General features: G+C 34.3%; 2 protein-coding genes across 10 annotated transcripts in view; one reads left to right on the top strand and one right to left on the bottom strand.

Annotated features, from left to right (window-relative positions):
* Nucleotides 1-2,755, top strand: part of SPHKAP (SPHK1 interactor, AKAP domain containing) — a 73,818-nt gene extending 71,063 nt beyond the window's left edge. For all 8 annotated transcript variants that reach the window (XM_034439345.3, XM_034439344.3, XM_034439350.3 and 5 more), the window contains one exon: nt 766-2,755. In XM_034439345.3, coding sequence (XP_034295236.2) covers nt 766-909 — 144 coding nt within the window. In that variant the 3' untranslated portion in view covers nt 910-2,755. The remainder of the gene's footprint in view (nt 1-765) is intronic.
* Nucleotides 2,574-27,817, bottom strand: DAW1 (dynein assembly factor with WD repeats 1). Of its 2 annotated transcripts, none has more exons than XM_034439359.2 (13): nt 27,715-27,817; nt 25,371-25,443; nt 21,908-22,052; nt 17,337-17,395; nt 15,624-15,746; nt 15,264-15,363; nt 12,176-12,283; nt 10,932-11,038; nt 8,645-8,747; nt 7,695-7,809; nt 6,524-6,600; nt 5,318-5,480; nt 2,574-4,260 (listed from the first exon to the last, which is right to left on the bottom strand). In XM_034439359.2, the coding sequence occupies exons 1-13, from the start codon at nt 27,752-27,754 to the stop codon at nt 4,226-4,228; spliced, it is 1,248 nt and encodes a 415-aa protein (XP_034295250.2). In that variant the 5' UTR covers nt 27,755-27,817; the 3' UTR covers nt 2,574-4,225. The 2 variants fall into 2 exon arrangements, with proteins under 2 accessions (XP_034295250.2, XP_034295249.1); XM_034439358.2 differs by having other exon boundaries at nt 5,318-5,443; nt 27,715-27,816.

A 27,817-nucleotide genomic window follows, 5' to 3' on the forward strand; every position in this document is an offset into this window, starting at 1 on the left:
AGTCTGCAAGCTAGTTTTTGGAAATCTACTTGCTAGTTTAACATATTTAAATGTGTGTTTAAAGTTAGAATACCATACTCTGATAGCAAATAGTCCAGAAAAGCAATGAGAAAAAGAAGAGCAATTAGATATTGATTGCAAAATGAAAGAATATAAGAAAAATATTTCTAACCCCAAAGAAAAGTAGTATATGATGTAATGTAGCATAGCACGGTGCAATGTGACTAGTAATACCACTGTCTGAAGTGAAAAGAAAATGTCAGAAGCTCTGTTGAGGCATATTAGAGTAAAACATACTTCTCTAGGATTTTGTGCTGCTCTAAGATTGAAATAGAGATCCAGTACTGGATGTTTTAATTTCCACTGACAGAGACATTTGAGCTGTTTTAGAAACCTATAACCCAGTTGTCCTCAGAGTCAGTTATGGGGAAAACAGTACATACCTTTTATTTTTACAATTTACTTTTAAATAGTGTTTTCATTTCTACCAAGTGTCTCTTAATTCTTTAGTAAACGTATGTGGATTATTTGATTTGTTATTAATCATTAGCTGAGTGATCAGTAGCAACATGTGAATCAGCACAATGGATGTGGCTATCAGTCTGCAGTCAATGACTTAGGCCAGTTCCTACATGCACAACATTTGGTACAGCTGTTTTCACTAATTAAACTGTGAATTAATGTGTATTAGTTTAGATCTCTTAGCTTGAAATGAAAAAGGGAAAAACAAAACCTTGTCTAAAAATTGTTTTTTTTTTCTTCCAGTTTTTAGATGTTGTGCAGTTTGTGCACCAGAAGTGCTGGAAAGTGGGTGATATCTTTCATGCTGTGGTACAATTTTGCAAGCTCCATGAAGAAAGTAAAGGGCCAACTCTGAGCCTCTTTGACTGGCTTCTTGAGCTAGGATAAAAACCTTATGAAAGATATTGTTTGCATTTTTATTCCATTTTTAGCGGCAGTGATCTGTGAGTGGCCGTTTTATTCAAAATCTCAACATAGAGCTGAAAAGTATCCATTCTGCTGCTACGTCATGACCGTTCCAAAGCAGTGCAAAGAAGGGAAGTGAGGAGGGAGGACAGGGCAGAAAGAGAGAAGTGAAGAGCCAATGTAAAATATTACTGCATGAAGGACTTCGTAATTTTGAATGCATTGCTCTTGAAAAGAAAAGGATATGCAGTTAAATGACTGTGGGTTTTTTTTTTAACAAAATCTAAATGAAAAAAACATTTTCCGTAATCTGCCAGCTACGTATTAACTGCTAACTGGAATCCCAGTAACAAAATTCAGCTTTTTTATTTAAAAAACTTTGTATTTATAAAGGCACTTCAAATGCCTAATGATTATACAGTGACAAATGAATTCATATCAGATGTTCTTAAATGAATTCTATATTGTTCTGCTTTCAATCTATTCCCAAAGATTCCCAAGGAGCAAATTAAGGTCTATGCTGACACTGCATTGAAAAGCCTAAAAGTCATTCCACAAGTGTGTCCATTCTGCTGAAAGAATTAAGCCCAACAGCTTTTTAAATGAGTTATTAAAACTCATGTTCAATGAGTATAATGCTGGTCTGTCCTTTAGTAGAATCGAGTGTCACTGGGAATTCTAGACAACTGCCTGAATGGCCATTGTCAAAATATTAGCGTTTCCCAGTTTTAACAATGACTCATATGCTTTATAAAATTATTTCCAATCTCTGAATAAATAATAGAAACATGTACTCTGAGTAAGTTTGCAGTGGGTTCAGTCAGGAATTAAATAGTCATTTAACTCCAAAAGTAAAATAAGCTCAATTAGGCCAACCTGGAAAATAATGGCTTTCCATTATGCCTTAATAAGAAGATTGTACTGATGAAATATTTAATACTATTATCAACAATTTATTTCTAAACATCTTTAAACTAATGTATCCTTTCATTGTAAATATTTGAAGTATAGAACATAAAGATTTTTCTTACAGAAAAATGTACTTGTCAAAAGCTAGTACCTTGCTACTCAGAAAAATAGTTCTCATCCTACTCAAACATTCTTTGTAACAGCTAAAGAATCTGATTTTAATATATACAGTAATCAAGGAAGTAAATTAGGTTGCAGTAAAAATAATCTTCAGCTTACTACCTGGTAAATAGCTCCAGTACAACTTGCCAATATCCATTGCTAGTAGTTTTCATTGTGGCCCTACTATGATATTGAATATTTATTTCACAAAAAGGGGTGCTTTTTACTACAGGATTATGATTTTAGAATGTATCCAAAAATAACATTATTTTGCACTATTTTAGAAGCAATTTTTAATTCAATATAGAGAGCCATAATTACCACCATTTCCCAATCATGACTGCCCTTTCTTATATGTACAGCAAAGATATTGCGAGCATTTCTATCAATTTAAGTAGCTTTAGGAAAATAATCATTCTACAGTGCATGTAGAAAAGTAAAGAATACCATTGTTCATAGAAGAATTTTGGATTAGCACCTTGGTCTGCTTTGGAAAAGTGCCATTTCCTAAAAAGTTTATCAGTAAGTGTTTGCACTCAGAAATCAATAAAATAATACATCATTAGAGATTGATATATTGTTGAAATATATTTATTTTTGACCAAATTAGTTGTGAATTACACAGATTTTGCAGTGGTAGAATAAATGTTTACAAGCACAAATAATATAACAATGTAACAATGTGATGACATTTCTCTGTGTATATTACGTTTTAGTACTGAAGCCTGACTTGAAATAAATTTGTGTTAACATTCTGCCTTTATCTTTCCTAAATCTGATTCTGAATATCCCTTGCATGTGATACAGATGAAATAAAACATTGTTGTACAACTATTTAGTGGGGGATATAAGTCCTGTACAAATCATTATCAGCAAGCTCAGACTACCAGTAAACCTAAAAGCCTATTAAATAATTGATACTTAGCCCTAATATAAGATGTAAAATTAAATTCATATAATCCTATATTCTGAGCCTATATCTATGCAAACAATATTTCCCTCACTTCTGATATGTGGAATTTTTGCTTGCAAATAGATACATTTTAGTAGCAGTTTAATAGTTTCATTTAATTTTTGTTTCTATAAACTTTCTGAATGTATGTACTACAGAAACAAATGAGGTTTCACCTTCCACATCTGGAAAGGTGCTATGTTTTATAAGGTAATAATACCTTATTAAAAATAGTGGTCCTTTGCTGTATTAGAGATTTCACCTGACTTTTTTAGCTTTCTTCATTGAAAGGAAACTATACATAGTGTAGAAGAAAGTTCAGATAAGCCAGCAACTTGATATTTTCAGAGCCATATAACAAAATCTAAAGATTCACACACATTTAACAACTAAGCTTTATGCCAGCATCTGGATATTTTGGAACACAATGATGCTTTGCTGACAGCAACAGTTCTTTAACACTATTCAAAACAGAAATGTAGAAAATCATTTCTAATGAATGATGGATCATAAATAATAATATCAACAAATTCTGGTTTATACAAGAATTATACAAGAGCCAACATAAACAACATTGCATGAACTTTGGGGCAGGCATTTTCCTGGATAGCCTGCTTGTTTAGAAGCCCAAATTAGCAGCAGATCAGATTAGAAGGCTCTGTAAAACCAACATCAAGTTCTTGAGAAGAAAGGCAGTTCACATTAAAAGAGAAGGCACGTGGGTTATGCTGTTTCAACACTACTATGACTCTCACAATTGAATGCCAAAATCAATGTAATCATTTTCATTTCAGCTTAAATCTTTCAGGATGGGACAAACCATAAATATAAACTATACTTTTTTAAAAAATCGAGAAATAGAATTATACAATATAAATTCAAAATTAAGTCAAAATATAAAATACGAATAGAACATTCCAATCAATACTACAATGTTATTTACATTATACATATTGAAATGTTTTATTAAATAAAAATTAAACCTTGTAAGGATAAAGTATCTAAATAAATGCAAGAATAACAACTAATAGTACGATGAAGCTTCCTCACTCCAACTAGCCTATTGATCTTTAGAGAAAAAAGGCATTTCTTATAATTTTCTCAATAACACATTTACATAACTAGCCAAGTTAATTATTACAATAAATCCAGAAAACATTTCTGCTTCATAAAGAATAAAAAAGACAGATACAAAAGCCATATTTTTAAAGGTTATTGTCTATATAAAAACACTGAATTAAAATTCCTAGAGAAGTGTGTCAGTCTTTGTCTCAATTAGCGCCATATCCTACATGTATTATCTTTGCTTCCTAAAAATAGAGAAGAATATAACATTAAGTGTTAAATCTTTTTTATAACCATATCTAAACAACAGTCTAAGGGTTTGTTTATTTGCTGGATCACTGAATTATTATGTTTATTTTATCTCAAGCACTATCCTTATTTTGCTTGCAATCAGTAATGCTTTTAATCTTAAGTAATTCACCACAGTTATTACTCTTTCTTTGAAAATTAATCTTGCTGGCTTTATACCTAAAAAGCCATTGTGCTATTCTAATTATAGAATAAATCATTATTTTCAGCCCAAATATCTTCAGTAAAAGCTCTCCGAAAGGATTAAAAAAAATCTTTACTTGAAATCTTGGCAACTCTGTTATATTCTGGAAATATGCTATAGTACTACACAGACTAATGGTCCAGATCAATATAAAGCAGTTTTATATACTATGGCTTTATAACAGTAAGCCAAAAAACAGACATTCATAAGATACAGCTTCCCACAATTATACTTTCAAGCTTGTATTGCTATTTTATATGTAATACAACTGTTAAAAATAAACCATAAAATGAGGCAATTACAATTCCTCATACATGGATTACAATTTTGAGTAGGCTAGCACTCAACGTTGTAATCCACAAATGGTTATATGATACAGTACCTCCACTAAGTTATGGCTTAATGTCTGGTCTAATTCAGATCACAGGCAAAAAAGACAAATGTGACTGGAATAATATTGCCTTCCCTAGTCTTCTCTTGTTGCAATGTTTAGCAATGTGCAGTAGTGACACTTCAGCTATTTCTGCTTAACCTTTTCATGGCAAAAGCGTAAGCAAATATTGAAATCTGAAAGTTGTTTTACTTCATCCTCACATAAGAGATGAGAAATGTAAATAGATCAATACCCTCCAAAACCCAACTAATTTAATCCTATATGTAATAATAATAATATAATAAGTTTATAATATAATAAGTTTCTGGACTAAGAAAAACTGGGAAACTCACATTGCTTTATTTTTATTCACCACTACCTGATAAAAAATTCAATTGAACTATAACAATTCCATTTCAGACTATGTACTAATTACCTGTAATAATTATATTCCCTTTGTAATTGAAAGCACAGGAAAATATCTCATCAGTGTGGCCTTCCAATATTTGAATGCATTGTCCCGTCTTGGGCTCCCAAAGGCGAGCTGTCTTATCTGAACTGGCTGTAAGAATACAACTTCCTTGAGGATTGAAACAGATCTTTAAAAAAATGATAAAATACTTTTAAAAAATAGTTAAGAAAGTAGAATACTTTATTGTAGTTTGTCATCACTTCTACTCCTATTTTATGCATGCAGCCAAGTGGGTAGCTTTAAACTAGTCATGCTCTTTTAGCAAAAAGTTGATTTAGGGCACTGAAACAGAATGGCAAGTCACCAGCAACTGATTCACTGTCTTTTTTCTTAGAATGGTACATATAATTATTTTGCAAAATTAGAGAAGTAAAAAATGTAGAAATGATTATGAACTAATTTAAGATTAATTAAGTTGTAGATTTAATTATGAACTAATGGATTAAATGTATGCCAGAAAACATCAATTAGTGTTACCTAGATTGTTATAGTTGCATATCAAAGTAGCAAGTCATAGGTTGAAGATAGTTACATGTCACACCCAGTAAGTAATAAAAATGAAAGAAGCAGATACGAGTTCTAGGAAAAAGTGTGCAATGTTCTGAATTAATATGATATGTGGAAACAGTTATAAACAGTTAATAGTAAGCAGTCTGTAGGTGACATGAATGGATGAATGAAAATGGGATGAGGCAGTACAAAAAAATGTGATTGGCCAGCCAAATGCTACAGATGACATTATTAGTAATGTTGCTTTGGACAATGTCTCTTTTTTTAGAATATATAGCTTAAGCATATTAATGTATACACAAGAAGAAAGGAATTTAAAAGCATGATCAATTTGATAGCATATACTGGAAGACTCAAGAATGATTAAAATTATTAACTGGTGATGCTTGATTTCTATTGTATTATATCCACCTGACCTGATATTCAAATAACTAGACAATAACAATTTGAGTGTCCTGAGAGCACTCTAACTTCAGGGCTCTAACTACAGTTAGAGTAGAGACACAAAGAAATAAAACTATATTTAGAATACAAAGACAAAGAAAAAACCTTTCTTGGTCATATTCAAATAAAAAAATATTTTATGAAAAATAAGCAGAACTGCCAAAGTTTGAGCTAGAACAGCAGTATGAAAGAATTTGAAACATGTAAACATTTTACCTTTGAAATTTCTCCTGTATGGCCTTCAAGTTTTGCAACACATTTTTTTGTTTCTGCATCATATACTCTCGCTGATCCTTTGGTAAAAAAAGAAGAATCTAAATAGCTTAATTAAATTTTTGATAAATATTAATAAATTCAAACAAAATTCTGATAAAAATAGAACCTATATACTGGATATGACTGACTAACAGTACTTTCCTAAACATGTTTATTTGCAAATAATATCGTTCAGTCTAGGGGGATTTACTTCTAAGAAACATGCATAATTTAGAGAGACCCCTGATGCTCTCTAGTCATTGAAAGAAACAAGTTGCAATGCAAACAAATAAAAAATCTATGATTGCTTTAAGGTGTGATTGTAAGTAACTTGGAAGTTTCTGAAGCTCTTTTGCTGATGAAATTTATGTCACAAAGTATGATAAAATATGTATTCAAATTTTATACTCTCATGAGAATGTTTGTATGTTGTCTGTATCTCAAACTTTGCCATTTGTGGACTACAGGTACCATTTGCGCTTCAGTTTGAGATGCAGACAACACAGACTCATCCCCACAGCTTGCGCCTGTGTTCAACAGTGAAGGACACAGGCAAAAAAAAACATCCTGCAGAAAGCACAGCTCCACAACACAGTCCTTTCAGCAGTTCCAAAAAGGTTCCACTCCCATTTGCACTATTCAGGTGACCCTAAGGACACAGAAAAACCTCCAAGTGACCTCAATGACTCTCTAAAAGAATGCAAATGGCCAGCTATCTGCCAGGAATATAAATCCTTCCATTCTCCACCATCCATCTGGAGCTGAAGAAGCTTCTTGGATGAGAAGCAAAACGTCTTCAAAGAAAAACAAGAAAGTCCAGTTGCCTCTTGAAAAAACACCTTTGGGAAGACCTGAACACTAAACTTTTCTGGAAGTTACTGGTATTGTCACTGAGGTTTTTTATATGATTAAGCCTACACAAAAATCAAACTGCCTTCAAGGAAACATCTTACCAAAATACCTCTAATAATTTTTTTTCAGAAATCTCTACCTGCAGGCCAAAATATTTAATCATTAATAAGGTACAAAAGAATTTTTTAGAGTTTTTGCTATTTCTAGGAATACCTTCTGACAGAATGTAAAACAGGAGTGAAAAAATCATTTTAGTTTTTCAGAAATCCTCTTCACCTACCATCAGCTGAGGCACTTGCAATACGCTGGCCAGTATAATCAAAACAAACATCTAAAACTTCATCATCATGGCCTGTTAAGGTTGCCACCCGCTTGCCTGTCAAAGCATTCCAAAGCTGCAATGTTGAGAGAAAGCATTAAACAACCTATGCAAATAAATTCAGGCAATCAAAAACATTATCTTTTTATGTTATACTGGATTTTCATTGCAAGTATACCTAGCCTTTGATCTTTTCCTTTAAAAGAACATGTGTAAAGCAGAGTAAAAGATAGTTTCTATGACATAACAGCAATGTAAATTAGACATTTACTGAAATATTTTTTAATGTAAGATGCTCTTTTACAGAATTGTTAGGGACAGATTTAGTTTCCAGATTTCAATATATAGCTATGTTTCTTTTCCAGCCAGGTTGATATGTAGTGTATTATTCTTGCTGTTCCTACTCAGTTGACATGTGCTCAGAAATCACTTGATGTGGTAGTTCTAGAGTTTAGTCTTTGTACCAAAAGTATGACAATTATATTACTAAATGGCTGAACAAAAACGTGATTGTCTAGTCTGCCAGTACGGTATAGTCAATATGATCATGACTGTATTTTCAATATCTATATCCCGTATCTTATAATTGTGGCTCTGGCTGAAACATACAATTCTCCAAAGTTCTAGGGTACCTGGCTCATATCTCTAATTGTTTCTATTAGTGTCTTAACAGTTTATATGCTGTTAGCACATAATCTGAACTATAATTTTATAAGAATCATAGTTCAGATTAAGTAATATTCCATTGCTTGGATCTACATCTCAGAATCCCTGAAGAGAAATTAAAACGGTCAGACAAATCCAAAGAAGACATGGCCAACTGAAGCTTTTTACTGGATCAAATATTATAGGGGAGTAAATAAAACCTTTCCATATAAAAACTTATCATAACCTGCAATACACTATTGTACCATGCATGTTTTGTCCATAGATCCAGTGATGATCAGAGTACAGTCCCAGTTGAATTGTGTGCTGCTTATTTCTGCACGATGGCCTATTAAAGTATGCATTCTCCTGATGGGAAAGAAAATAAATTTCAAGTTAAATGGTAGTTTACATTGATATATATTAATCACAGATATCCTTGGAAAAAAATCTAGAGAAATGCTACAGCTAGTGCTATCCTTGATGTGTTTATTTAATAAGTATCACAAGAAGAAAGAGTTATATCCAAATAAATATGTACAAAAATGCAACCCTGGTATTAAAATATATTTTTCTCTACGAAAGCTTATGCAGTAAAGCCTACTGAGTAGTTTGCATTATATTTATTTTTTAAATGCATATCAGCATTTTATTGTTTTAAAATGTACAAGGTCACATAGTAAATATACTGTGTAAATCAAGGAGACTATCATTTCTCCATTAGGGCCATAGCAATTATCTAAAGATTGTTACTGTTAGTTTGGCAAAATGATAACAAGCTTCCTATTACTTCAGCTTGGTTAGGTGATGCTATGAAAACACTCTATGCTTTAGGGGGGAAATGGCCTGAGCTGGCTTGTGTTACGTTTGAATAAGTTACACTTTAAAAGGCAAGCATTTCAGTTTTGAAATTTATCATGTTCTTGAATTATATTGTTCTTTAGGGAGATTATTTTATTAAAGAATAGGTCTAGAAAGCCCTTTTGGTATAATGGTTAAGGAGCCAGGTAAGACACCAGGAGACTGTAAATTCTAGTCCTGCCTTAGGCATGAAACCAGTTGGGTGACCTTGAGCCAGTCACTGTCTCTCAGCCCAGGCAAAAAGGAATGGCTAACTCACTTCTGAAAATCCTTGCCAAGAAAACTGCAAAACTTTTCCAGGCAGCTATTGGGATTCAGTTCTGATTTAAAGGCACAAAAAGAAAAAAAATCCATAATTCTATAGCAAGTATTATTTTAAACCCCATGTCCAGGAAGGTAACACAACTTATATTTGTATAATATAAATAGATAATATAATAATATTAATAATAAATAATATAAATATATATTTGTAGCTCAGGGCTGAAATGAGGGGCCCTTGGTGCTCTCTGAGCTTGGCTGTTTTTTGTTTTTTTTTTTTGCAGATGTCTCATTCACCAGACTAGATAACATTATCAGTGCAGTTTTCCAAAAACAGATAATGCAGAAAAAACCAAATGGTGGGACAATCAGATCTAGACTACAAATGTACAGGCAACTACCATATGGCAGCAAAGTTTCAATTTTCTGTATCTCTTTATTGCAATCTTATTGTGGCTAGATTTTTGTAGTCCAGATCTTGATGCAGCATACTTTCCAAACTAGTCAAGGAAAATAGGAAGTATTGGTAGTAAGAATAATATTCTGGATTTGGACAATTTACTGCTTATAAGGCTGACCAAGTATAGTTGAGACCTATTAACTATATGACTCTTCGTTTATGTAGTTATTTTCTACAAAGGCTGAAGAAGTTTTCTGAGATTTTGGATAGCACTAACCACTGATGGACTTTTCAACTCAATATAAAGACATTCTTGCACTACAATTATATACTAATTTTCCAAAAGCTACTTCAAATGTAGAATATGAAAGAATATGAATATTTTAAATAATTCAAATAACTAAAGTTGCATCACATGTTCTCCAAAATGCCTAACTTATGTAACATACTGGCATAGCAACTGCTTGGTTAATTTGTTGCTGTGGAGTCTCACAGTGAAATAATACACCTAGTTTTCATCTTTTGGGATTCAAAAAGTTTTATTTGCTTCAAATACAGAAAACATGTAAGCAAAACACAACATTGTTATAATATAGATATGAAAGATTTTGGAGTTTATGGAAATAAACTGGACATCAATTTATGCTTGTTAAACTAGCTGATACAAGCCAGAGTCTGCCTTAAAGATTACCAGATAATCCTAGATTATTTGGGCAATCTCTGGTTTGTTTTTGCCCTTTTCAGTTATATTTGTCATGCACCTATGTACATTGGAAAAATGGGAAACCAAATTAAACCATGGATCACTGTTTTTACATCATACTATGCCATAATGCAGACACAAAGCCAACTGCAAACAGTAATCTGAAAATATGGAAACCTGCCTTAAAAAAAAAAATAGCTCTTTCATTGACTCTACTGTATAATGCATTAAACAAAAATGTATACAGAGCACATTATGAACTATATAATCCTAGCCTGTACAAAACAGGATTTCTGTAAAACATGACATAAAAAATATAAAATAGTACCTGCCCGTGCTAACATCCCATACTGCAACTGTATGGTCAAAAGAACCTGTGATGATTTTGTCTCCTGTGGTGTTAAACGATAACGCAATTATCTCTGCAGAATGTCCCTACATTTTTTATAAAAAAGAGAATTCCATTGAATTATTTATATATAAAGTAGTGGAAACTTTTTTTTTTCAGACATGAAATGAGGTAAAAGTAAATCAATGTAAAGGAAATCATATTGGAACCTGAGTGAAAAAATAAGTCACTGGCTTGTTATGACATATTAGGATTATAGTTCATAAAGCCTGACTGGAGTGTATACATGGGACAAACAATACAAAAACATGGGAAACTGGCAAAATATGAAGTGGAAGTAGGTTGGGAAAATTTGGTTTAAGATAGGTTGTGGATCTCATTTGATGAATTGGATTATCTCCAATCAACATGAATAATTCTAACAAGGAGTGGGCAGCTGCTACCAAATACAAGATGTAGTGGTTCATCAGAGCAAAAGTGGTAGAATCAACTTACAGAATGATTTGGACCCTGCCTGCCTGCTTCCTAATTGACTTTGCTCAGAAAACTGGTAAGGAAGGTTGCAAATGCCAATCATGTGACCACAGTTCTCTTAGATATTGTAATCACAAGCTGAGTGCCTGAGTGCCCAGATTGTGATCATCATATATCCGCAGGGATGCTACAATGGCCAAAACTTCATGGACCAGTTTTTCAGTGCTGCTTTAACTTTGAACAAATGGATATAAGGCAGTAGTGAAATCTGAACCGGTTTGCCACCGGTTTGCCAGCTGCGCATGCGTGCTGCGCACCAAGCGCATGCTGTGTGCGTGCATGCAAAGCGTGTGCCAAATGCACACCAAACGTGCGCTGTGCGCATACGCAGTGTGCACCAAAAGGAGGCTTGGAAAGGTAAGTAGAGCAGTGAGGGGGGGGCAAAATCAGCTGTGCCGCGCAATTTAGATTAACTAGAAAGCAGGATTTACTGCTTTCTAGCGATTTTAAATCGTGCAGCACAGCTGATCATCGGAAATACCTGTTCGGAGGAACGGTAGCTTTTTTTTACACGAACTGGTCATTTTTATCATTACTGATTCGCCCGAACCGGTGTGAACTGGTAGCATTTCATCACTGATATAAGGCAATGGATATAAGGAACCTGTATTCTTTCAATAACTTTTATTTCATTTAAAACATAAGAAATCATACTATGCCTGCTACAACTATAAGTAACTGCAACGCACTGTTAATCTGACTACTTCTTCTCCATTCTGTATGTCCCATAGTCTAGCCGTAGTATCCATGCTTCCAGTTGCAACTAGTGTGCTTTGAAGATTAAATGACAAGCAAACCTGTAAGATAAAAGAGGGAAAGCAGATCTTTTTAGAAATCCTTAGCTTTCCTAACTTTCTTGCTGTCAGGCAGGTGATAGCACGACAGAATGCAATTCCTGATGATCTATGCCTTATTGATCACACAGGATTATAAATGGCAACAAAGATGCCATTTATAAAGATGTTTTTGTTTCATCAAGCCGGGCTGACCTGACCATACTTTTTAAATTGCTTTAATTTTAAATTGCTAAATTATGGGTTTTAATATGGGGGTGTTTTAACTGTGGGCCAAATTAATTTAATTGGTTTTTAATATTGTTTTAATTTTTGTATTTTCTGTATTTTATCTGCTGGCTGTTCACCGCCCTGACTCCTTTGGGAGAAGGACGGTATACAAATATAATAAACATAACAAGAAGATGAATCTGAGCCTAAAAATTCTCAGCCATCCAGTCTTGGAATGCTTGAGTCTGAGCTTGTTCCTCTCCATCCAGACCTGCCCAGCCTCCAGATATTTGACATTGATGGTATCACTTGAATAGCCCAGAATCAAGATGTACAACTGGATAAAATCAGCATATTGGTGAATCTCTGAAACTCTCAATCAATGGATGAGCTCTCCCAGCTGTTTCATGTGCATATTAAACAGGAGGGGAGAATGTAGCATGCTCGGAGACAAGGGGCTGATGGTATTACTTCCGGGTCCTGCCAACACAAACTGGAACTGGCCAGAAGAAAGGAGAACCATTATAACACAATGCCTCCAACTCCCAAATCCTGCAGTCAGTCCAAACAGTACCATGCTCAACAATATCAATAACCCATTGAAAGATGAATGAGCACAAGGATGGATACATCACCCCATCCCAGGTCCACCAAAGGTCATCATTAAGTAATGCAGTCTCCATACTGAAACTTAGCATGAAACCTGACTGAAATGAATGCAGATAATCAGCTTCATTAAGTATTCTCAGAAACTGCAGTTCAATCATCTTTTGTCATTATTAGAAATCTATAATGCCTATAATGATTGAAAACTACTGTGTCCACAAAAAGCTTCTTGAGGAGGGGACACACTACCATTTCCTTTAAAGCCAAAGGAATGATCCCTTTTCTCAAAGAAGCTGATATCAGAGAATGGATCCTGCACTTCCTGGGCAGCTATAATAACCCAGGAAAAGCTCAGATCTAATAAGGAAGTGACCAAACTCAATTTGAAGTATCCTGGAAACCTTATCAGGAGTCACTCATGCTAAATAGCGTCTATACAAATGTACGGCTAGTCTCTATCTACTTTGATCTTTTCGAATTTCCGGGAAAAAAATAAATCATGACATACCCTGCAAAAACTATTGTTCATAATGGGTACCTGAATTCTAAAATTATGATAACAAGACAAAGCAATTTGCCAGGTGTGTACTTCATTTTAGAATTTGGGAGAAGATAGAAGAAAACAACTCTATGGTAACATAATAAGATATATGTGAGAGTGAGGTTTATTGATTTCTTGAAGGATTGAAATGCTTTAAGAAGCATGGAGCTGTTTCATGTTTTTATAACTCAATTCTCTCAAACATTATGCTGAATATAATACAGATTATGAGATAACACTGGGTATTTCTCATTAAAGTGATAAAGAACAGCACATGATTTTTCAACATCTTTCTACAAATCCTATTGAATTCTATTTGGTTTTAGTTCTGATTTATATAATTAAACCCACAATTTAATAGCTAGCAACTATATATCTTAACTGGGATTTCTGTGCAATGGTACCAAACATATGTCAAAATCAGTAAATGTAGAAACCGGTTAATATCATCAAATACACATTTGAGGAAGTACTAGTTAAGGAAGTAACTGCTGAATGAGTTTTTCTTAACAAATGAGGGCACATAAAGAACATATATATTTATAACCCAGAAGAATATATCTTATGAAATAGACTGTAATCCATGAAAGTTTATGTGACAATCAATTTCACAAGACCCTTAATTATTTTTGTTACTTCTCTGAAATTAGGAAAAGTTTTACTGGTTGACATAAGACTACAACTAATCCAAAAATACGAAGATACTCCTTAAATTATCCCTAATTAACAAATTATTGCTTATTGTTAAGCAATATCTGTTAATCTATTGAAGCAATAGATTGTTTAAGCAATATTTGTTAATCTATTGAAATAGATTAATAAATCTATTTCAGAGTATTTGTGAGAAACAACATGCATTAATATTAATTACTGATCTAATTTTGGTGAGATGTAGTGAATGTAGTCACTCCTTATGTTATGACGACCTCAGTTAGTGACCATTCACAAATATAAGTTGTAATAAAAGATTTATTTTCTGACCAATGCCTGCAACCAAATTCCAGGTGCCTGTCAAAAAAAGCCTTCCATATGCAACTGATTACCTTCTGGTCAGTTTCAGGAAGCAGCATTAACCAATGCAGGGTTCTAATCAAGTAATTAAAGTCTTCAACTTGTTAATTTATGGCACTTGGGGATATGCTGTTCTGCAGAGAAAAGCAGCTCTAGAGGAGACAGCTTGTTTAAGCAATCTCTCCACTCTGCAAATGATCAAAAATTTGGGCGGGGGGGGGGCAGATTCATCTGAATGATAGGGCAGCAACCAATTATCTTTGCAACCTCTCTTTCCCTCTTCCTCTCTTTCTCAGTCATATGTTAACTGAACAACCATTTTGCTTAAAAACAAAATTGCTGGAATGGATTGCAGTCATTAAATGACGAGAGGGTATATACAACAATGAATGAAGAAGTTTGTAAGAACTGAAATTACTCCCTAATAGAAAAGGAAATGTTCAAGTCTAAAATGTATTGCATTCTAACTTACAACTGTTCTGAGCTTGAAGCAAGTTGTGTCACATTCGGAACACATTCAATGGGATTGGAACAGCTCATTTTAAAGTCAAGCTGTTTTACTCATTTCTGTTCTATATATACAGTGGTTACGTGCAACAAAAACTCCTTACTTACAATTTCTGCAGTATGTCCTCTAAAAGTATAATAGCATTTTCCTGTGTCTACACTCCATAATTTGCAGGTCTTATCAAATGATCCAGTAGCAATCTTGTCACTAAATAAATAGAAAAATGTTATTGTTTTAATTATTAACTCCAAATATTTGTTGATTTAACTTATATAGTGCCAAATCCCATAAGACTCCTAGCAACTAACAACATTGCATCAAACAGAAGAGGAAACCAAAATAAAATTCAATGCAGATAATTAAAACTGGGGTATAAAAATACGCCTTTCAAATTAAGTTTGCAACATACCTTAGATCTGAAGACATGTACAACCATAGTGTATTTAGGATTTTGAAAAGTTACATACCCATAAGGATTATTGAAAGCAATTGCATACACCACATTTCTGTGGCCTTCCAGAGAACGTAACTCTTCTCCTGTTGCTGTATCCCATAGTTTGCATGTTCGGTCATAACTTCCAGTGATAAAGCTACAACAAACAAGTCCATTTTATATTTTCAGACCCATTTGTTCTCATCCACAAATTAACCCACTTCTGACTGAATTCAATGGCTACTAATTATTCTCATTCTCATATTTTTAAGTAATGCTGTATTGGCAAAGATTATAACAAATCTAAACATTATAACTCCAGGTTTGTTGAGAAGATTGCACGACCTCTATTGGTGTTGTAACAATAACACTGAACACAGTAGATCTAAGTATGGTTGTTTCAAAATTATTTTCCCAGAAGCCCTCTGACTTTACATACTCTGAGTCTGGCCCATCTTCGTGCCTTAGTGTACAAAGTTTGCTGTTATTGCTGCCTATCTTCAAGAGAGATGTTGTTACATGGTATATGGAAAACATAGACATCTCAAAGCCTAGAAACCCAATAGACAAACAGAGAGGAGAAAATAATGATAAAAATAAATACAATCTATAGCTCTATCTCCTAGGATGGTAGCAAGAGATGTATGACTAGGGAGAGAAGTCCTTGTACTCTAGAGAAAGATCAATCTCTTAGGTGTTAAATAAAAATGGAAAAAGATAATGTAAAACTTCTTTTTGCTTCTTTTTAGGAATCACATGTAAAACAATCAGTTTTGTTGAAGAAATGAACATACAAAGCTTCTAAAAATCACACCTAGTATCATAAATTTTCCACATAAAATTTAAGAAAGGAAGGAAAATTAGGATTATGGACAGATACAGCACAATTCTAAATTTAGAGGAATTTTGTTCGTCAAGTTCTAAGCTACAGTAATAGCACTCAATTTATTGAGCATGTACAGAGAACACAAATAACAGAAATGCCTGGGCCCAATGCATCTGTTTTCTCCTTTTTTCTGGGAGTTTTGACTTGGATTATTTTTCTTCAGAATAGGGAGAGGCTAGGAAGAATTTCCTAGCACACTTTCTTACACACTCACTACTAGTTATGAAGTATTACTAGTAAGAAATTGAAAAATGTCAAGGGCTTTTGTATATCTTTGTATTTTTGAATTGTTGAATAATGATACAATCTTATATATGTCTAGTAGGAGTTGTCCTGAATAAATAATTATTTGCAGCCTCAATAGCTTTGCAATCTGAAACCTGGATTTTAGTGGCAATTTGCTATTACATAAATATTAATAAAACATTCACCACAGCATAATTGAACTGAAAAAAGAATAAATTCAGCATTAAAATATGCTTTTCAAATGTTAACATTAATGGTTTTAAACATCATCTCAGTAAATGACATTTTTAAACTGGTAGATTATTAACTAGCAGCATTTCAAGGACTGGATAGAAAAAGCAGAACACTGGCTAAGGATAAGTATGTTTATTCAACGTCATTTTGCTATGTATTTTTTACTAAAACATTTTAATTGAGGTTTTTTCCTAATGTTGTTGCTACTGCTGTAATTTTGGCCTTGCATTCCCTACTGACCTTAATCAACTTTCTTTAGTTAAAACAATAGCACGGGAAAACATGGATTGTTAAATATACCAAATATAGTTTTAGTTTAGGCGTATCATTCCATTTAGATTACGGTACTTACTTTTAATTTAACTACATATCCAAACTTACCAAGAACCCGATTTGTTAAAGGCAACGTTGGTGAGTGGCAATATATGTGCTCGAAGTACCTGAAATTACAAAAATAGCAATGATTTATTATATTTCTGTACATTTTTGCCTTTGTAAATCCAGTTCCATAAATATATATTTATGGAACTGGCTAAGTATTAGCCTGGTGGCGCAGCAGACTAAAGCACTGTTATTAACATCAAGCTGTCTGCAATTACTGTAAGTTCAAATCTCACCAGGCTCAAGGTTGACTCAGCCTTCCATCCTTTCTAAGGTAGGTAAAATGAGGACCCAGATTGTGGGGGCAATAAGCTGACTTTGTATAAATATACAAAAGTATGAAGGCTATTGCTTAACACATTGTAAGCCTCCGAGTCTCCAGAGAAGGGCGGCATATAAATCAATTTTTTTTAAAAAATATTTGAAATATATGACTTGTTTCAAACAAAATTAAGTGTTTCACTGATTTGAATGCTTATTGATTTCAATGGCAGTCATATAAGTATGCACTTCATTTGAATTAAATGAGGATTAGGCTAGATTATGCTTAATTAAATTAAATCATCATGCCATAACAATATGCTCTATGTATGAAACACTCAAATGCCAATCAAGTTATGTTATAGCAGCTTGCTATTGAGCTGAGCACACACACACAAACACACAGATCACCCAGGAAACAGCTAAGAAAGACACAGCCATTTCATACCCATCCCGTGTCTCCATTAAGAGGTGTTATTGACAGTTACAAGGTGATATGAAGTGAAAATAGAAAACTAGTCTTATTTACACTTCTCTGTTCTTGACAAATAAGTGTCCAATGAATATATTTGCATGTCATTCCTTACTGAACTGTGGGGAGAGAGAGCCCCTATTTTTATCAATATAGAGGACATATTTTAAGCAGAACTTTTATTTCATATTAACTATATTCTGTATCTTGCATTTATGGAACAAAATGCATATAAATAACCTAGTTTTTTTTTTATAAAAAAAGAAAAATTAAATTTGGATAATTGCTTCTTTGCTGCCAGATAGACTGATGAAAGATCATGTCATTTATAATAATTTTATCTTCACTGCCTGGTTTTGAATTATCTTATCAAAAAAAAAAAAAAAGGCCCTAAAAGAAGAAAGGCAATGTTCAAAGCTCTCTGAAAAAATGCTTAAAAGTTGTTTGAAAATTAAATTAAATTAAAAGATTGAAAAGCTAGGATATGAGACGGTTACCAATAGGAAGAACTTCTGCTGTGGCTATCTGAAAAATTCAGCATAAATAGTAACAGAACCTGGAGGAGTCTAGCATTTTTACCTGTCATTGAACAAACCAAAAGTTTCTGAAAAATTTTGTATCCAACTTATTCCACCTGTTCATTTTTTTAACCAATGGGAGAACCATGGTTCCTCAAATAGTTACTTATGCTTTTCTACAAAAAAACAATTTAGCCAAGTTCATATTTCATAATAGGGTATATATCTGTGAGATAATCAGCAAGAAAAAAAAACCTTTTAAGCCATAGCAGCCTGGTATTCTGTTACTGTTATATTGTACAATGAGACTTAAAAATTATAATATATTTGCATCCCATTTAAGAACAGGCATGACCGTCAGCTAGGATTCTGGACAGAACAAAATCTGTCCAGAATCCTAGAATTAATCCTGAATAAAAAATAGTAAAATATCCATATTTTTGGCAATTAAATGCCCATGTAAAACAAGCCTAAACCCTACCCTTAATTGATGATCCATAGATTTTTTTCTATTGCATTGGTGATACTAGTGAAGGTTCCCCCCCCCCCCCGCAATTTACAATTTAGATGACTAAATCATTTTTTCTATTCAACTGCCTAAAGTATCTTACTCTAGTACAAGTAGTATACCGTAATTGTTTTTATGCACCTATATTTCCTTTTTATATGCTATGTAATCACAACTTAGCACAAATATACTTTTAACTGTGCAGAACTTTTAGTAGTAACTTTAACTGTGCAGAAGCAGACAAGCTTACTGGACTTTTGCGAGATAGACAAGAATCGGGATTATATAGGAGCTGGGACAGGTGGTATGCTTGGCTGCAAAAAAAGAAATCTTAAGAAGAATGAAAATATTAACCTTAGTGTGAATGTGGGTAAATATTTATAGGAGCATTGCATGGCAATTGAGAATTTTTTTCTTCTGGATAAACTTTTCTTTCTTTTGATGAGTTGATGGTTTGTACTATCTCTAGGCGAAAATTGATACTTTAAAACTCTATATGTATTATATTACTCTCTGCAATTCTATCTATATTGCTATGCTTTTTTTTCTGTAATTTTTAATAATTTTCAATAAAAAATTTAAAAAAAAGAAAAAAAAGAAACTTTTAACTCACTTTTCTTAAAGTACATTTGTTTTACCTACATTTCTGGCTGACAACAATTTGCATTGATTGGCGCCATATATCTCATGGCAGAGTCCAGCCACGGCATTTTAGGGAAATTCATAGCATTTTAAGATAAAAAAAATCTAGGGACATTTATATCTCTAGTACACATTTGATTCCAGTTGTTAATGGTTTATGGATCATAATACATCACTCACCCACTTAACCACTTAACTTAACATAGCAAAGCCATAAATAGCAGGCACTACAACTTATTTTCAAATTACATTGTCTCCCATTTCAAATCTTCCTTTTGGTTGAGGTATCTTGGAAGCACATGTCCTTCAGAGACTACTGTAGCTGGAATCAACTATTAGTCCATTTAGAATAGCTCAACACTGCCATCTGGCTTTGTCAATGAAATATTGCAATTTCAGAAAAGGAAAGAAATAGACCATTTATAAAATAGAAATTCTGTGAAAACTTTGATATATGTATTATTATTATTATTCCAACCCTTTAAAATATTTGGTCAACAAAACATAGAGAACATACTTAATACTCCTGCTTCCTATTTTCCCCCGTAATAACAACCTTGTGAGGTGTGTTTGGGATGAGAGACTGATCCAATGTCACCCAACTGGCTTTGATTCCTAAGGGAGCCTAGAACTCAGTCTCCTATTTTTAGGCTGGCATCTTAACTGCTACATCACACTGGCTGTCTATATAGTTTGCTTAGTTTTCAGTTTTACACGAAAACAGAAATAATTCACCATTGTCTTTTTTCATGATTTTCCATGAAATATAATCATGAGATTTTATAATATTGGGATGTTAAGGTGATTTCCTATTGAAATATTAAACAGGACAGTTTTTTAAAGATTGCTAGATGTTGCCATCTTACCCAATAACTTAGCCTTCTAAATAGTTTCATTAACAGTTTAATAAATCTGTTTCTGCTCATTGTCTTGAATAGCCAATGATCCAGGGCAAGGGTGTCAAATGGGTGGCCCACGGGCCAGATACGTTACACACAGGCCACATCCACCCAAGCTCTGTGAATGGGAAAAACACCCCGAAACGTCACATGAGGGCAACGTGACACAGCGAGTTTAACACCTGTGGTCTAGGTCTTCTAAAAAAGCCCAATGTACTGTAATCATCTTTCTTCACCTTAATGCAGGAATGCACATTTTTATTCCAGTCAAGAGTCATTATGTGTTTGAATGATATAACAGAGACACATTTCAGTGTGTAATAAGTGAGACCAGGACAATAGCTAATTTTCTTTTACTTTTATTTACATCTAATGAAAATGAAAAACGACTGATAAATTTATTCTCAAATCATTTGCTTCCTTTTATCACATTAAAAATTTCATAGTAACAGAAAACTTGCTGGAGATATCATTGGCCAGGGATCTACATTTGGTGGATCACAGGAAATATGCCTTCTCTGCTATGGTGCCCACTTTACGGAACTTCCTTCTCCTCAAAATTACATTGACCCTCATCCCTTTTGAGATTCCTTAAAGTCCTCAGTACCTGCTTATGTGGCCGAGCCTGGAGCTCCCATGGAACTGGAGATTTGGCTAGATGGTTCCACTGTTGAAAGGGGGGGGGATTTCTTATTACCCTCCATTTTGATTGTATTTTGGATTTTTAAAGATATTACTAGAATTTTTCAAATTTATATTCATTGTTTTATATTTTTCATCTATTGTTGTGCACCACCCAAAGTGAGTGAAATGGGTGGCTATATAAATTAGATAGATAGATAGATAGATAGATAGATAGATAGATAGATAGATAGATAGATAGATGAGACAGATAAGACAATCTTTTGGAGGCATCTGTTGGCCATAGCCAAGAATTTCCAGCCTCAGACTATTTACCTGTGGCTTTGCGGATCGCAGTACTGTAGCTGAAATTTTGATTTTTTTTTCAGAATGAAAATGAAGGAATCAAAGATTACATATCTATATACCTCACCCACAAAAAAGTAGAAATTAAAGGATCAAGTAAGGTTTGCAATGAAGAGTTGCAATGCAGTTCACTTTTTAAATAGAGTGCTGATGTTCACTTCTCCATTTTATTTTGTTTCCTTATATTGGCACTCACAAACAGAAAGAAAGAAAGATAGGAAACAATGTTTCAAAATATAAAGATTCTTTATTGCATGACTAAAAAAATACCTCATGACTCTTACCTTAAAAAGATAGAACTTGTGGTCCACTTGTTGTCCTAGCTTCTCTTGTAATCGTAGAATTAAATGTACAACCTGATCTTTCCGTGACTGTGTGATGAGAGGCTCTGCTTTTCTAATATCTTCTACTAAGGCTTCTACATCAGTTCTAAAGTACATTTTAAAACACAGTTTTCATCTTCTGACAAATGAAGAGTTAAATAATTGTTCCTATTATCAACATCCATCATGCCAGTGTTGGTTTCTCTGGGAATGATGGAAGCTGCAGTAAATAATTTAAAAATTAAAGTAAACTGAAAAATTATAACACCCAGATTATAATCACAAATTTGAAGTTGAGTAAGACATGCTTGTTTAACATATAGAAGTTCAGTTCTATATGTTATTTCAGCAGCAGTTTACAAAATATAAATATAAAAATGAATTATGCATAGTTGCAATGTTTTATAGCATTCATTCAATCCTTTAGCAATCTGATCAGTGGATTTCTAAATTTATTTCTAAATTTAAATAAAGTAATGTGTCAGACTCCACATATGATGATATGGTGGTGGTGGAAGAATTCTATAGTGCATTCTTAAAAACCTATCTTTAAGGTTTATTTAAAAATACTGTAGAGGTCTCCCTTCCTACCATCTACCATTCTTTTATATAAAATTAAATCCTTCTTGCTGGTTTATACATCTCAGCAATTATATTAAAGCTATTACAATTTTAAAATCTTTCTTAGGACCATAGATAATTATAATATTTTATATGTATGCAACTTAGGTATATGAATTGCTAATTATAACAATCAGGTTTTCAATAATTGCTCTAACCTTTTAAACCTAATTGTTGGGAACACAATCTTCTCTAACACAGTAATTGTCTGTACACTAACAAAGGAACAAGACTCATTTTGTTCAACTAAGACTTTTCTAGAAGCTTTACTGAATTAAATCCAAGATTTCTCAATGAGGTTGTTGAAAACAAATAATGCTTTACATATATCGTTCTCCTACAGATTGATAAATTTTAAATCTCAAAGAGAAGATGTTTCTTGCAGTGATGGTTCCTAGTACAGGAACTCATTGACAAAGGTGGCGATTTAGTTCCTTTTATGACAATTTATCTCTAGAAGAACATTTCTTTTCAGATATGTCTGTGGCTTCATAAATAAATTGCTTTAGTTCCATGAAATAGTTCTGTTTGAGCAAATATCTGCTTTCATCTATCTTTAGTTAATTATTTCATTAGTGTAGGTTTTATTTCTATTATTTTGTATATTTTCTGCATTACATATTGTAAGTCACCTTCCAAGTCACATGGTAGAAAGGCAACATGCAAATTTAAGAAATGAAATACTGAACTTGCTAGAACTTACTTCTGAGTAAACATGCATAGGATTGGCATATAACAGCTTTTTCTAGAATAAATACTAAATTTGAGTTTTCTCATTAGGTAGCTTTTCTATTTTTGATCAATTCATTTAAAATGACACTAATTACACTGTAAAACTGTCTTCTTAAACATTGATGAAGTCTGAAATCAGTTTTTCAAGTAAGGATTTAATTACTTCAATGGCATAATGTTTTAATTTATACTAAAATGTATAAATGTATAAAATGTAGAGCTGAGGTGGCACAATGGTTAGAGTGCAGTACTGCAGCTACTTCAGCTGACTGCTAATTCAGCAGATCAGCGGATCAAATCTCATCGGGTCAAGGTTGACTCAGCCTTCCATCCTTCCGAGGTGGGTAAAATGAGGACTCAGATTGTTGAGGGTAATATGCTATTTAGTATCCTGTCTTTGGTGTAAGCCGCCCAGAGTCCTCGGAGAGTGGGCGGTATAGAAATACGAATAATAAATAAATAAATAAATTTGATCTTCCTCCACCATGTTCATTTGTCTCCTCCCTATCCTCACCTTCATAAAAGAAAGGTAATATTTGATATTGCCATCACTGACTATTGGGGACGAATCATTGGCCCCCACGGAGAGGGTTTGTAACTTGGGCATCCTCCTGGATTCACGGCTGTCTTTAGAAGAGCATTTTGACAGCCATGACCGGGAGGATTTTTCATCAGGTTCGCCTGATTCGCCAGTTGCGTCCCTTTCTGGATCGGGACTCCCTACGCACGGTCACTCATGCCCTCGTCACCTCCCGCCTGAACTATTGTAACGCTCTCTACATGGGGCTCCCCTTGAAGAGCACCCGAAGGTTCCAACTGGCGCAGAGTGCGGCCGCGCAGGTGGTAATGGGAGCGACATGGCGTTCCCATGTAACACCTCTCCTGCGTGAGCTGCACTGGCTCCTGGTGGTCTTCCAGGTGCGCTTCAAGGTTTTGGTTACCACCTTTAGGGCACTCCATGGCTTAGGACTTGGTTATCTATGGGACCGCCTACTACCACCAATAGCCTCCCACCGGCCGGTACGCTCTCATAGAGAGGGGCTCCTCCGGGTGCCGTCGGCCAAACAATGTTGACTGGCAACCCCTAGGGGGAGACCCTTCTCTGTGGGGGCACCTACTATCTGGAACGAGCTCCCCTCGGAGATACGGAGGATCCCGATCTGCGCACCTTCTGCCGCGCTCTTAAGACCTTTTTATTCCACCAGGCCAGCCTGGCCTAATCTTTTCCTTCTTTTTAATTATGCAAATTTTAATCGGTTTTTAAATGATTGGGGTGTTTAATCTGTCTGGGCCAAATTGTTTAATTCAATTTTACTTTGTTTTTAAATTTTGTATCTATGTATTTTTACTGTTTGGCTGTTCACCGCCCTGAGTCCTTCGGGAGTAGGGCGGTATATAAATGAAATAAAGTAAGTAAGTAAGTAAGATATAGCACTTCTCAGGATGTGTCATAGGAGTTAAATTTTTTACATTCCATTGATTTTTTTTTTAATTCAACCACTTTGAAAATAGTCTCAAATCTTTTGAAATGTTAAATGTACAATACCACTAAGAGCCAATATACAGTTAATAAAACATGTGTATACAGAGAGTCTCACATATGATGAATACATTTCTCATTGAGAAATAAAGTCTGTGTAAACAAAAGGTTTTGCCAAGAATCATCTGAATCATGGTAAACCATGAAAAAATATCCTGATGACAGGAAGTAGGTATATTCCACTACGCTGGATGTTTCAAGCAAAGAATGGACAGTCATTTTCTAGGAATGGTTAATTGAAATTCCTGCAGAATGCTGCACTCAGTGTCCTAAATAGCCCTTTCCAATTCTATGATATTATGAATTTGAAACAACAAAAATATTCATAAAGAAATTAACAGCTATGTGCTAAGTATGCCAAAGGAGGCAGGATTAGGCATTCATATCTCTGTTTTAAATAACCAAACCCATATTAACATCACAAACATGATTAAAAGGTAGCATTTTTTCTGTTTAGCATATTTGTGGACATTACTTAAATTGTTTAGTGCAATATATAGTCCTAGTGTTATAAGAAAATATAATACTCACGCAGTATTGAGATCTAGTAAATCTATGGATTTGGTTTTCAGTTCCCCTCTTTGAATATATTCCAAAATAATGCCTTTGAAGAAGCATAACAATACAATTATGAATTCCATGTTGAGATAGTTTCTAATCATAAATACTACAGGAACAGGCCTTTCTTTTGATAAAAACTTACTGTTTTCAAGTAGCATTTCTACTGCTGTTTCTGTCATACTGCAGGGCATAAACCAAGGCCCCCAAACCTACAACTAGTTGAATATATCAAATAATTGCATAAACTTCGTTTCTTCAAGGTACAATCCCCCTCCCCATTGCCACTTACACTCCATTTCTGAAACATAAGTGAGAAGGATTTTGCAGATGGATGATTATGGAGAATTGCTAAAAATTCCACTGTTTTGTGCACATACTGTAATAAATAGGCTGGGGGGCACTTTGGATTCAGTCTTGAAACAATTTTTGGGAGCATGAAGAAGCACAGATATAATACCTACCTAAAATACTGTAAAGCAATCATAAGCAATTCCAAGAAAGGCATAACTGCTTTAAGGACTTGTGGACAAGTGCTACACCATACTTCTCCCTACCTGGAAGCATGTTTTATAAATAAATACATCTGCTGCACTATATAGTCCTACTAGCTGCATTCTTTTCAGATAATATTTAAAGTCTTAGCCTTGATTACAATCCACTTAGTATTGCAGAAACTGTACTTTATCAGAACAAACCCACAACAAAGTTCTAAAGTTTAAATACTAGAAAAATTGAGATTTTCTTCAACATATAGCAAATATTATCTTTATGATTATTAGTTTGATTTCTGAAACTATACTACAATACTTGCATGAAAGTACATTTACAGCAAGATCATGGTTCAGATTTTACCTGTGGACTTCCCAACATAAAATTTATATTCTGAACCAATCAATTAAATTGGCACTGTTTGAACATTGGTTAGTACCAAGGGGCCTGGTGGCTCAGCAGACTAAAAGCATTATGATTAACACCAACTGTCTGCAATTACTGTAAGTTCGAATCTCACCAGGCTCAATGTTGATTCAACCTTCCATCCTTTCTAAGGTAGGTAAAATGAGGACCCAGTTTGTGAGGGCAATAAGCTGACTTTGTATAAAATATACAAAAGTATGAAGGCTATTGCTTAACGCATTGTAAGCCGCCCTGATCTCCGGAGAAGGGCGGCATATAAATCAAATAAAAAAATAAAAAAATAAAGTACATATGAAGTATTTAACTGGCTAAAATTAACTACCATCTAATGCTTCAGAAAACTTCTTAAAATAAATTGAACAGATAAATAAATAATTTTACATTTTGCTGATCCAGCAGGAACCAGGCTGGCTAATCCCTAACATTCAATTCTTATCCATAAAGCAGGGGACAAGATAATAAGAACAACAGAAAGGGTAGATTTTACATTTTGGAATTCTGTGCCAGAAGATGTTAGGTTAACAGGTTCTCAAGAACCCGTTTATAGTTTGACAAATATCTAGGATAAAAGTGTAAATTGTAGTTTATTTCAGCTGCTATTTCAACTAACACTTCATATTTCCCTTTGGCGGTGTTTTGTTTTGTAGTAGTGTAAGCTGCCCTAACTACTGCATAAGTCCTAATATAGCAAAATCATAGTTTTCATTAAAATAAATAATTGATCATTTCCCCTGTTCTGAGTCCATGATTCCCACAAACTGATATTTAATTTCTGTCAGCAGGTAGTATCAGAGTAAACAAATACTTTGAAATGGGTGAAAATGCTCTTCCCACAAATTATTATTTAAGATGTAGGGAAAAGGCTTATTTTAGTTTTTCAGGATGCGGATGCTGATGATTGGCTGTGTCCGCAACTCCCTACACAGATCCCTCCCTTGATTATTTTTGCATCTAAAAACAAACTGCTACCAAGAGTTGTTGTTAGTTGCAAAGTCGTGTCCGACCCATCGCCTAGAGTACGTCCCACCAAAGACTAAATAGAAGGAGTCTACTAAGCCCCGCTGAAGTTTTTTTCTTTTTTCAAGTCCACAACGGGCCTGGTTAACTTCAGCTGCACAATAAAGTCAGGTACAGTGAAACTTTGCCCTCCATTCGCTCGTTGCCTTTTCTCTAGGTCTTTCCTCCCGTTGAATAGCCCGTCCCGCCGCTCCGCCTTCGCTCTCCCCGTTATTCTCTTCCCTCCTGCCGGTCTCCCCACAGCCTCCGTTTGCCCGCACGCCAAGGCTTTGCCGCTTTCCCCCATCATCACCGCCCTTCCCCGCCGAGCTCCCACAGGAGTTCGCCCCTGCAACTGTCTCTCTTGTCTCCCTCCCAATTCTGCCGCTGAACCTTTCCGCACCCGGCGGGTAATATCGCAGCAAGAATCGCTTCAGCTTCATCTTGTCTCCGGCCGCCGAAAACTTAGAGCCGGAGCCGTTGTCATAGAAACCAGACAAACCGAC

This window comes from Pantherophis guttatus, chromosome 6 (assembly GCF_059756535.1).
Source record: "Pantherophis guttatus breed Tessera chromosome 6, ASM5975653v1, whole genome shotgun sequence".
NCBI classification, from domain to species: Eukaryota; Metazoa; Chordata; class Lepidosauria; order Squamata; family Colubridae; genus Pantherophis; species Pantherophis guttatus.